This window comes from Equus caballus, chromosome 18 (genome assembly GCF_041296265.1).
Source record: "Equus caballus isolate H_3958 breed thoroughbred chromosome 18, TB-T2T, whole genome shotgun sequence".
In the NCBI taxonomy this organism is placed as follows: domain Eukaryota; kingdom Metazoa; phylum Chordata; class Mammalia; order Perissodactyla; family Equidae; genus Equus; species Equus caballus.
Genome location: NC_091701.1, coordinates 43,049,192 through 43,061,489, shown reverse-complemented (window position 1 = coordinate 43,061,489; position 12,298 = coordinate 43,049,192). Strand labels below are relative to the sequence as shown.

Sequence of the window (12,298 nt, the reverse complement as noted above, 5' to 3'; positions counted from 1 at the left end):
TTATAGACTGACTTTTTAAAAAGGAAATATGTATGATTGAAATATCTTTTAGAATCAAATTTAATAATTATAATTTTAAAACAAATATAACTGTTAAGTTTGTTGTTATGAAGATGAGCAGAAACAACCAATTCTTCTAGAAGAATAATTTTGCCTTGGTTTTTTTTTTTTGAGGAAGATTAGCCCTGAGCTAACATCTGGGCCCATCTTCCTCTACTTTATATGTGGGACACCTGCCACAGCATGGTTTGACAAGCTGCGTGTAGGTCTGCACCCAGGACCCAAACCAGGGAACCCTGGGCCACCGAAGCAGAAAGTGCAAACTTAAGTGCTGTGCCACCGGGCCAGCCCCTAATTTTGGCTTTCTAACAGGCAGTTTTACCAAACTGCAAGCAGTTTCTCGTTAATATGAAAGCTCATATAGCCTGGACTGTGAAACATGCTGAGTATTTGCGGCACATTTGTCATGGTAGTGTTTTATTTCTGCTATTTTGTTTTGTTAATTGTTTTATTCAGAAAAACAGTCATAAAGTCGGTTGTACTTCCTTTCCTTTCTTCTTATCCCTGTCAAATTATAGAAGTTCAGAAGATGACATTGAGGGGAAAATGGGAGCTATCCATGTAAGGGCCTTTTCCTCCTGTGTTGTCACCAATTCTGTGATGCTCTTCCTTGGGTCAGCTTAGCTGGGGCAATGCTACAGCTCACCAAAATGCCTAAACTCAATTTCCCTCATGACTATGACTTTGGGAACTTTTCTCTGCAAGTAACTCAGGAGAGATTTTCATCACTAAGAGCTGGAGAGTGGGAAGAGAAACACCCTGGTGTCAGCCTAATCAAAAAGGCGTAGGAAGAACCTTCACCAGGGCCAGACTATGGTGCCCTGGTCCTTTTCCAGAACATTTTGGAAGATAGAGTTACATAGAATAGAATGGAACTCAAATTTTGATCCCTTTAAAGGACAACATCCTAACCAGTTAGAGGAGTGTTTTGCCTCAGGCACTCTGGAGTGAGAAGGATCTAGAACCATAAAGGACCTAACCACTCAAGCCCCTGCCTCTGAAGGAGGACAGTGTGAATGGTGCCCCCTGAGCTGATTTGCAAAGTTATAGTACTGCTAAGAGAGAATGGAAGATGGAAGAGGTGCCAGTGGGCATGAGATAAACATCAGAGAAAGTCAGAGGATGGGGGGCCTTGAGCTTTGGGCTTGTGCTTTTAGCACACCCTGGACTTTCCCAGGGTCCACGTTCACTACGGCTTAATAATGGGAAGGCCTTCCTCATGATAGGGATTTCCTATAGCTCTTATTTAGGGTTTTAAAAATGCAATACAAATGTAAACAGTGGGATTCTGGATTGTAGGAAGCAAACAAAATAATGCTTTCAGAGGGGAATAATTTTCTTTTTAAATTGAGAAAGCCAGCTTTGTAAAGTACAAGTACATAATAAAAACAAAAATACAATTCTCCCCTGATTATGTTGTACAACAATGGGACCATCTTAGTTTAATGTGAATCAAAGGAAATAAAGCAGTTCTGGCACTTCTACTAATTAATGACCATCCTTCTTCTTGCCTTTCATTTAAAATGTCTTTAAAAACTTGGTCTCTGTACCCAAATTATTAGCTGATAGGCATGCCAGCCAAAGGGAAGTATCCCTTTGTCAGAGAGAGAACTCTTCACCTTCTAACATATTTCTGTAGATTTTTTTCTGAAATAAAGACAGAACCAGAGCTTTTATTCTCACATTCATCCATGAATCACGGAAAATGGACATATGGGAGGAAAAGGGAGCATAGCAACAGGTGATGCTACACCAGACCCCACTAAAACCAACATGCAGCAAGACAAGAGGCCAGCCAAGAGGACCATCTGATACCCAGATGCCACTGCTGAAAAAATTCATTTCAAAGCTTGGCAGCAATTTCCTGCATCTGTCAAGTTAACCACATAAAAGACTATAGATTGACATGAAGAACCAGGCTGACAAAGAGGGCAAAAAAGAACATATCAAATGCCATAATCATCAAGAGAATGCGGTGCCAAATGAATGTTGCAAATGCATTCATTTACTCAAGTGATCTGGGATTGTATTGCTGTTTATTAAAAATGATGTCAAAAGAAGCCTGAACTGTCTACAGAAACATGTAGAAAAGCCCACAGTTGTATCTTAACAGAAACTTTCTTTTCTGTAAGATAATATTTCTCTTTCTTTCCACTTTTAGAGAATGTACTTAAAAAAAAAAAGCTGAGATATTTTTAATGGTTTTCAAAGGGATTCAGTTAATCCAGACCCATCTACTTCTCTAGGGAAGAAACAAACAAACAAAAAATCCTAGAGAGTATGGATTTATATATATATATCTATACATAATATATATGATCATTTGCATTCTCAAATTTTTACATTTGCAGTAGGCTCTTGAGCAACCCGAAGGATCAAGAAGTGCAATGAGTTGGGATTTTGCTAATTTTGAGCTTCTTCACTCTGCAGAAGGAGTGGGTCATTTAGCCAATGAGTTGGGCCTCACCTCTACAGCTCAATACAACTTTGCTGTGTATATAATAATACTCAAAAAAATGATGAAAACATTTTCAATGACATGAAAAACATCCTCTAAAAGGAAACCAACTACTAGTTTGGGTAATGGAGGTGAAGAAAGAGTGACAAGATCTAAAATATAAGTTTGGGAGATAAAGAATGAAATAATGAATTCCAAGGTGACCTGGCTACATGATGTAGACATGGACCCACGATGTGGAGTCTGCAAGGTACTTGACAGAGAAACTAGAAAACATGATTCATTAAACTATTTCAGGGAATGTGCCAACCAAGGCAAAAATGGGTTCTCAGGTGAGAAAAGAAAATTAGTAAAAGCTGAAAATGTGGTTAACTTGTGGTCTGGGGATATATTCAAGAAACATGAGTCTTTTCGTGACAATGTGGTTCAAGTCAAAGTCAGGAGACTGTGCAAACATTTCAGTGAAGCAACAGGCGTGGAGAGCAGCTATGGAAAAAACTGTTACTCTGAGTAAAGCATGTTCTGAGAAGGTGATTTTTTGTTGTTAACAGGAAAATCAGCAGCAGCAGACCACACTATACTGAAGCTTATAGAAGACAAGAGTTATAGCCAAAAGAAACGTGTTCAGTGTAGATAAAATATATCTTCACTGGAAGGAACTTGCTTTGCAAATATCCCTATTTAAAGAGGAGGACGGAGTGTTCAGACACAGTGGCCAAGAAAAGACCAGCTCTTCTCCTTGTGGCAATATAACAGAATTTATGATTAAGCCAGATTTGCTCTATTGTCTACTGAATGCAAGCTATTAAGGGTAAATTATGGATCTTTTGATTACACAGACATTTATTTGTACAATAAAAAGATAATGTACAAATAATGTAATAAATTTTGGTAACACAGCCTCAGCTTCATTTCAATGACAAAAATATTTAATGCTTTAGTTCTGCATTTAATTCTATAAATGCAAGTGCTTGAAAGGACCACTTAAAGAATGCTTTATTATATTTTAGCTATTCTACATGATTTGTAAAGGGGGAAATACAGTATATTTGTTGCTTTGGAGCTTTGGAAAGGCTGTGAATGTCAAGGGCCTACCATAGGCTCATGAAGAACAAGCAGCAAGTGCTATGTGACTTCAAAGGTTAAGAGACTTGGAAAGAGCAAGGATACAGAACAGCCGAAAAGGTAACATCACCCTCAGCCAATCTTCTCTTACTTCCACGTTTTGTTTTAATATGATTTCATTAATACTTAGAAAAAAATACTGCCTGTACCAGTTTAGCTGATAACCTTTACAAAGGATAATTTTTTAGCGAAATCAGTGGGATTTCTGCCTAACTATAAAGGCTAACAAAAAATCCAAAAACCTTCCTTTGAACAGGAAACAATGATAATACAGCTTACTTTCTTCCTAAAACAGGAGTCTCAGCTCACTTTAAAACGTGTCATACAATGAAATATACATACAGCCACTAAAATTATAATACAGACTTACATTGTTGACATGGGATGATTACCATGATGATGCTCTTACATGAAAAAAAAATACAAGCAACACATGTAGTACGAAGAGATATATTTGGGTATATATCAAAATGTTAACAATGTTATCTCTAGGTAATAAAATTATAGTGTTTTTCACTTTCACCTTTAAACTTTTTACATTGTCTAATTTTTTTAAACCAAAATTATATATTGCTTTATAATGAGAAAAATAGAGGTGTTTTCAGTTTTAAAAAATAAACTAATGTCTAGGAATAATGTTTTCCTACTGCTACGGGAGTGGCATACTAACAATATTCAACATAAAATACTTGCACTTGTTTTATCAACTACGTAACTTTAATAATTAAATTGTGGTGGTATTTGTTTGTGCAGAAGACTGATACCTTAAAAGCAAATAACATTTTAAAATACTTGATATTAAGTAAGTAGGCTATAAAACTCGGAAATCTGAATTCCTTGTTTGAGGTCTTTAAATGATTTAGTTTCCAACACTGAATGGTGTAGTTCAGTGGTGTTTGGGAGCCAGCTCATATAGGCTTATGAGAGCCAATTGTTTAATTTTCAAAAATTTTTCCTGCCAAGTATGTCACATCGGTAGCTTGAAATGGGTCACAGTGGGAGTATTCATATCACGAAAATCGGCAAACATTACAAATCAGGGTCTCTCTCTTTTTTACACACGGAAAACTGATTGTTAAACATTTACCATCACATCACTGATCTAGTTCCAAAGACTTTATAAAATATTTTTGTAAAATATATCTTTAATAATTAAAATTTTTATTTGACAAAAACAACACGTGAATTGAATGAACTCCCTATAAAAAAAGTTTTGAGCACTCTTAAGTTACTTTCTACAAAGAGAATGAAGAATGCTCTTTGTTTTAAGACAGACACACAATCTCTCCAATATATACACAAAATTCCTTTTTATTAAGATTTATTACAAATAATTGCTCTTTCTTACATTTACGTCATTAGTATTTTCCATCAAACAGTGCAATCAGAGATTTTTTAAAATCTTTCTCACAAACATACTTTATAAAATCCTATAAAGCATGATTTCTGTTGCTTTGATGATGAATCTTCTCCTAGACGTTAAAGAGTAGGTGAAGATAGCTGGCAATTACCCCGTAATACCAGAACAACACAAGATTGTTCATGTTCTATTTTTACAGGGTTGATTCAGATTATTTTTAACCATTCAATGGTTGTGTTGCTTTTATTTAACATATTCCAGTAAGTGACAGTGCTCACACTATATATTTAAGACAAACTGCATACCTGTGAACAACTCTGATTATTCACAGTTGCAAAATGGCAAGGTCAGAATATAATAAATAAGATATATCCATATTTATCCTCTTTGTTAAAAACAAAAAAAGAAGTCATTGAAATCTCCAATAAAACTCAAGAAAGATGTCACTTACAAACTATAACATTTATGTCTGGGTTTTGTTGTCATATGCATTATAGACAGAAGAATCACTAAAGAAAATGAGAAATGTCTGAAGATGTAATTTGTTTCAGTAATGAAGGTAATCTAATGGACATAGGGTCAAATAGAGAAATAGAGGAATCCCAGATGTAAGACAAATTGGTGAACCTGCACTTCACCAGAATAGACTGTTATTTCATTAAAATACATTAAACATGGTAAAGAAAGTTAGAACTTTGGCAATGTTTTTTATTTTAAGTCCTGGAGGTAAAGTTTCAGAGTTTAGAGCTCAGCCAAGTGCTATAAATTAATTAATAAAAATTAATTAATTAATTTTAAGCTCATCATAGGAGAAAGTGTCATGAATATACACAATAAAAATTATGAACCTGAAAACATTATCTTAATATTTCACTGTACAAAAGACTACAGAATACAGGCAAAGCATAATGAATGTCGATTGATGCCAGTTAATTCATAATGATTTACATTAAAATGAATATTAAAATATACCTTTAGCTTATGCTCTTTTCTGTTGATGATGACAGCTGTAATCTGTTGGTCCATAAAAATCAGAATAGTACAAAGCAAAGCTGGAATAATAGCAGCTATCACTGTCCACCACGGATTTGGACCTAAAGGTGTTACAAACCAGCCACGATCATCTCTGGTGGGCTGTGAAAAATAAAAGAATGTATATAGTTATTTACTGGATTAATGAACAGCTAATCAAATTAAGTCGTCGAGATGCTACCAGGAAAGCCCTAATTATAAACTGATATGCTGAGTGAGCCATAATTAATAAAAATAATAACATTTGCAAAGCATTTATAAGGTATCAGGCACTATTCTAAATGCTTTAAATATTTTAACCCATTTTTTCTTTACAACACTCTAAAGAAAATACAGATAAGGAAACTGAGGCATAGAGAGGTCCAGTAAATTGCCCAACGTCCCAAAGCTAGTAAGTGGTGGAGATAGGACTCAAACTCTGACAAGCTGGCTCAAAAATCTATGTTCTTACTCAATGCTTATATTAAACAAAATAATGTTAATATTTACGATTTACAGTTGGCAAATTTATTTACATTTACAAAAAGAACATCGATAATGCGTAACTCTTATTTTAGATGTGTGCACAGGCCATTATGTGAAAACATCAAAAAAGTCACTTGGTCACATTAGGGGCTCAGGGAAGGATTCTAAACATGGCTGGTGCCTGAGATGAGCCCCAAAAGAATGCATGTTGACAACAACTCTTTGAGGAAATCCCCAGCCCTGTCTGCCAGAAGAGAAAACTCAAATTCAAGAGGTTAAGTAACTAGCCTAAGGTCACATACTCAGTTAGTAACATGGTCAGAATTCTATTCCAGACCTACTTTTATCTGTTTTCCAAGTCCTATCCACTGTACACTTCTGCATCAAGATAATATATTTCCCTTATTTTCAAAATGCCTCCTCATCCTTTAAGAGTGTTGTATGTAGATATTCCAAGCGGAATAATTGATAGAAATTTTTTAAGCGGCTTCTAGGTTTCTATTTCTGTGATTCTTCTTATGGATTTTTAATGTTAGACCAAAACTTTAGTCATGCTGTGGGCTTTTGATTTACTGCTTTTTAAATCTATATTGTTTATATTTTCATGAAAATCCCAAGTCTTAGGGTTACAGCCATTATCTAAATGAAGATTAGACCTACAGAGATGGAGAAATAGATAGTAAATGCTATGATAACTTCACCTTGAAAACACTTGGTACTTGTAATTTTGGAGATGGGATCCCAATGGCATAGTCGATTAAAACCATACACAGAATTGTAAGAAAGACAGCAAAGTCACTCACTATGGATCGAACCTAAAAATAATGAAAACGCTTGTCACTTGAAGGAACTATAAACAGTGAGGAGTACTCAGGAACATAATCTAGAGTCACACTTTATAAACACTTTATGACATAATATCATAATATTACACTTTATGCATACATTTATAATATTACCATTAGCTCTGTCAGAACCTGAATGGATATTTATGTATCTCTGTCATTAAGATGAATACACACTCAACCTTTCCAGAAATTAGGCATTATGGAATAGTTACAATGGTGATTGTGCTGTTTTCAGCATTTATTTAAAATCTAAGTTTATTATGAATCCAAGTGTGTGAATGTTTAGCACACAGAATAAAGTTTCATGGCCAGAATTTGCCTGAATTTGAGGACTTTTTCTCACACAGGCAACACTTTAATATGATAAGCCTGAAGAACCATAAAATAAAATTATCTACTTTTATTGAAGAAGCATAATATTTTAGTTTATCTGGAATATAAGTATGGCAGCAGCGAATGTGCACAAGAGAGTGGGCAAATTTAGAAGTCATTCTATGTAACCAGTTTTTAAAGCCATTTCTCATTTATAAAGCCATCTTTGAGCAAAAATCCTTATATAATTCTCAAGATCCGGCTTCTACCAGGTTACCTTTATGATACACATGCAAACACCCAAAAGGCGGATTACTGTTTCAACTTACAAAAAAATAATTTTGTATTACTCAGATTAAGCTTTTGGGGGAAAGAAGGAATCTTCCACCTTAGGGAAGGAAGAGGTGACAAAAACAGAAGTTTTCTCTAGAAGAAACAGTTCTTAAAACATTTTCCCAGAGAGCAATTTTGATCATAATCTTTAGCTCATCCCTGAAAAGCTTGTTTTCTTGTTTCTTTCTTTTTTTTTTTTTTTGGCTGAGTCAGACATTATAGGTGTCACTTTGCAGTGTTAAATATTGAACTAAGCTATTTCTCTGTTTACTTTCCTTTCCAAATATGCAGATGCAAACGTGGTGGGTTAGGGGGAGGGACTGACACTTTAAAAACGAAAAAGAGAATAGTGTTCCAATGAGTCTTGCAGGGGCTTTCCCAATTAGAGAATGTAACAGAGGCTCCTATGAGGTATCCGTCAGGCTGGAATAGTTCCCACTGTTCACTGGGCAAGAAAGTGACAGTCAGTAATGCAGCGTGTGCTTTTGATTTCCAGAAGCATAAGTGGGAAAGTGAAAGTTTACCCTTGGGATTTGAAGTTAGGAGAAAAGCCTAGAGAGCATGTGTACTGCTACTAGCACCTGTATCATGAAATAAATGCTTTCTCTTCACTTCCCTCCCTGCATCCCACTCCTAAAATGACAGCCCACTCACACAAAAGTCTTTTAGTGGCTCCTTTTATAATAGCAATTGCCCTTTCTTTTGTCCTAAAACACATATGACCCCATAACATGCTTTATGTTGGTGTACGTTTTGATCAGGAGAATTGTAGTCTAACTACCTTGGTAGGAAAATAGCGGCTGGTCTTGAACTGCTTCAGGGTGGCTGACAGAGTAACTGTGGAAAAGAACAGGATCACTGACCAAAACAGAACATCTGGAACATATGGGTGATCATGGCCGCAGGCTCGTCCAACATATTCTCCATGCAATGATTTGCATTCCTGCCAGAGGAAATAAAACAAATGAACACATTTCTTCCAGAAAACTAACATCTCAAGATCCAATTGCAGTTGAGATGCTGAAGTTTTTCATCTACGGCTCCCACAATGATTTAATAGACAGCACAGCATGTTTTAGAATTCTATTTGGATAGGTAGTGAAAAATAGCAAAGATTTATATCATGTTAAATTTGAGCATGAACCACTTCTAAAAATTTGCCTTTTTCAAATTAAATTTAAACCTATAAAACCGATTTACCAATCAACGTGTACCTAACCTAATGTCTACTAAGTTCCTAACACAGATTTATTGAAAACATGGCATACTTGATAAGTGAGTAGTTACTAGAGGCAGACACTACGCCAAACCATTTAAATTCATCTTAATTAATTTTCACCTTAACCCTATAAAATAGGTAGATGTTATTATTTCTATTTCATGTCTGTGGAAACTGAAGCATAGAGAAGAAATTTGTCATGGCTTCACCACTGCAGGGGGGGCAGGAAAAGTGTGACACAAACATGGTGCCTATAGTGGGACTATTGCATATTAAAGAAAAACAATGATTTTGTAGAATTATCTAGTCCAAAAACTACCAAGAAAGGTGAGAAAGGCAAGAAGGAAACTATGATTTATTATTACTGGAATCAAATTCAGAGTCAAAGATGGGGCTCAAACTTAGATTACAGAACAAAAAAGAAAAAGTTACTACATGAGCAAGGCAAATTTACTATGACTTCTCCATGGACTTTTTTTCCTGGTATAGATTTTTATAAGCCCCTGACGGATCATTTCCAATTACTGCCTTAGCCATGAGGTGGCAGCAAAGTCAAAAAAATTTCCTTTCTCCAAGAAAAACTGAGCCTTTTTAAACATTAATATTTTGAAATAAAAAATTTTCTTTCAAACTCGTTTTGTTTTCTCTTATTTTATTTTAAAGATTAGATTACTAAAGTATTAATTTTTTGTTTCAAAACAGAGAAAAGAATGGTTTAAGCGAGACAGTGTCCTCATTAGTAGTTGAGACACTTGGGACCTGAACAAAAATTGAATTGTGCCACAGTACGGGAAGATCTTAGAGAAAAATATAAACTGATGGATTGATCACCAACACAGAGTCTACCTCAGGTCCTGGAGTCCTTGTACAGCAGAAAATAAATACCTTCAAAAGATTCTAGAATAAATCACAGCTAGCTACATTGTTATCCAAAAACAACCGACCAACTAGTAAAATCTATTTGGGGCAGCTACCCCTACGGCTAGGATTCTTGAGAAATATTGTTAGTATACCTTAGAATTATCTAAAAGAATTCTGTCCCCTTTTCTAATCTAACTGCAAATACCTTCCTTGCTAGCTAAAGTTGAAATCCAATTATTTATGTTAAACTAATAGAGAGCACAATAACTTAGATAACTGAAAAACCAAAGAAAAATCCCCCAGGCCTTAATTATAGCTTTAATTTTTCTTCTCTCAAAACTCTTCAAAAATAGATAAAGTAGCAAACATAAATCCTTGCATTTTTTAGTCCCTTCTCTTGCCCCTGTCCAGAGATGATAGCAAGGTAATTACTAAGCAAATCAACGGTTAAGCAGAATGGCAAAATACAAGGCGGAGCTAGAAGCTGCATTGTAAACACATTATCTATAGATCTGTGATCATCTTCACTCTTCTGTGCAGATATAAAAGTCTTCTAAATATTCCTGGTACATGGCTGGGTCTTATTCTCAATTCTTAAGAATATACACGTCGTTTAAAGGATTATTTAACTGTCTTATAATGTATAATAAATTGCCAATAGCTTGCCTAGTTACTGTAATTCAAAGCAAATTTGAAATAGATATTTACTTTTTTCCTCCTTCTTGGGGGATAGTATGTTATTAGAAAAATTGTGACCTACTAAATTCTATGTTTATTTTCTGATTTTTACTAACTGTACCTCTGACACACACACACACACACAGAACAAGTCCTGAGATTTAGAAATGAAAACCAAATCTAAATCCTGTTCTCATTTTGAGCCTAACATATGGTTTCACTTACAAAAATGAGAAAAATGCTTGTTGACAAACTCATTTCTATTAATTATTCTTCGAACGTGTTCTAAGTTTCAACAATTGTATAAGCTGGTAAAAATTAAGTTTGATAAAATAATATATTAAAGTCGGCATTAGTGTCTTGCCCCTTATATACATATAAGTTAAATCTGCAATTCTGGCACTGAGACAATTCTTAACCAATCACTAGTTAATTGCTTGTGAATATTTTAAACCTTGCCTAGGAATTGCTTATAATGACTGATTTTGACATACTGCTTATATATATGTGTGTATAAACCTAAGTATTCTAGCCTGATATAAAAGACTTGAATTAAATATTATTCACAATAGCCAAGATATGGAAATAACCTAAATGTCTGTGGATTAAGAAAATGTAGTATAAATATACAACGGAATATCATTCACCCTTAAAAAAGAAGGAAATCCTGTCCTTTGCAACAAAATGGATGAATCTGGAGGATATTATGTTAAGTGAAATAAGTCGGACACAGAAAGACAAATACCACATGATTTCACTTATATGTGGAACCTAAAAATGTCAAACTCATAGAAGCAGAGAGTAGAATGATGGTTACCAAGAGCTGCGGGGAGAGGGGAAAATGAGGAAATATTGGTCAAAGGGTAGAAAGCTTCAGTTATGCGGAATGAATAAATTCTAAAGATCTAATATATAACATGGTAACTATGGTTAACAGTGCTATATTATATAGTTGAAATTTGCTGAGAATAGATCTTAATTGTTCTCATCCCAAAAAAAGGTAACCATGTGAGGTAACAGGTATGTATTGTACACCATAACTTTATATCATTTTTATTTGTCAGTTATACCTCAATAAAGCTGAAAAACAAAATGAACCAAAACAAAATACTTGCATTAAATAGTAAATTTGTAATATGAGACAATTTTTCAAAACAATCATTAAATGTTTATTGAACACTCACTTTGCATATAGCAGTTTGGGAGAATCAAAGAAAGTTAAGTTCTTTGCACTCACTGAGTTAGCAAGGTATAAATTACAATTCATGAGATATGTAACAATTCAATAAAAAATTAGCAAATGAATAATATATAAAGTAAATACTATATCACTACTTTTATAAAACTGGTTATAATAGCCATTAGCATAGTGCTTTATTAATAAAACGCTTTTGGTGATACTGATAATTATGCTGAGAAAAAAACCAAGCACAGCAATTAAGACAAAAACAATATAATGGTCTTCATTGACTTAACAATTGTAACATTTTTTCATTATGTAGCATTCCCTTTGGTGACGAAGGCTATTTCTGGTCAAGATTAGCAAT

The 12,298-nt window shown here is 34.5% G+C and overlaps 1 protein-coding gene across 17 annotated transcripts in view; it reads right to left on the bottom strand.

Moving 5' to 3' along the window:
- Positions 1–12,298, bottom strand: part of SLC4A10 (solute carrier family 4 member 10) — a 275,630-nt gene that overhangs the window by 28,101 nt on the left and 235,231 nt on the right. For all 17 annotated transcript variants that reach the window (XM_070241888.1, XM_070241885.1, XM_070241894.1 and 14 more), the window contains 3 exons: positions 8,775–8,936; positions 7,202–7,315; positions 5,976–6,137 (listed from right to left, as the gene is read on the bottom strand). In XM_070241888.1, the coding sequence (XP_070097989.1) occupies positions 5,976–6,137; positions 7,202–7,315; positions 8,775–8,936 (438 nt within the window). The remainder of the gene's footprint in view (positions 1–5,975; positions 6,138–7,201; positions 7,316–8,774; positions 8,937–12,298) is intronic.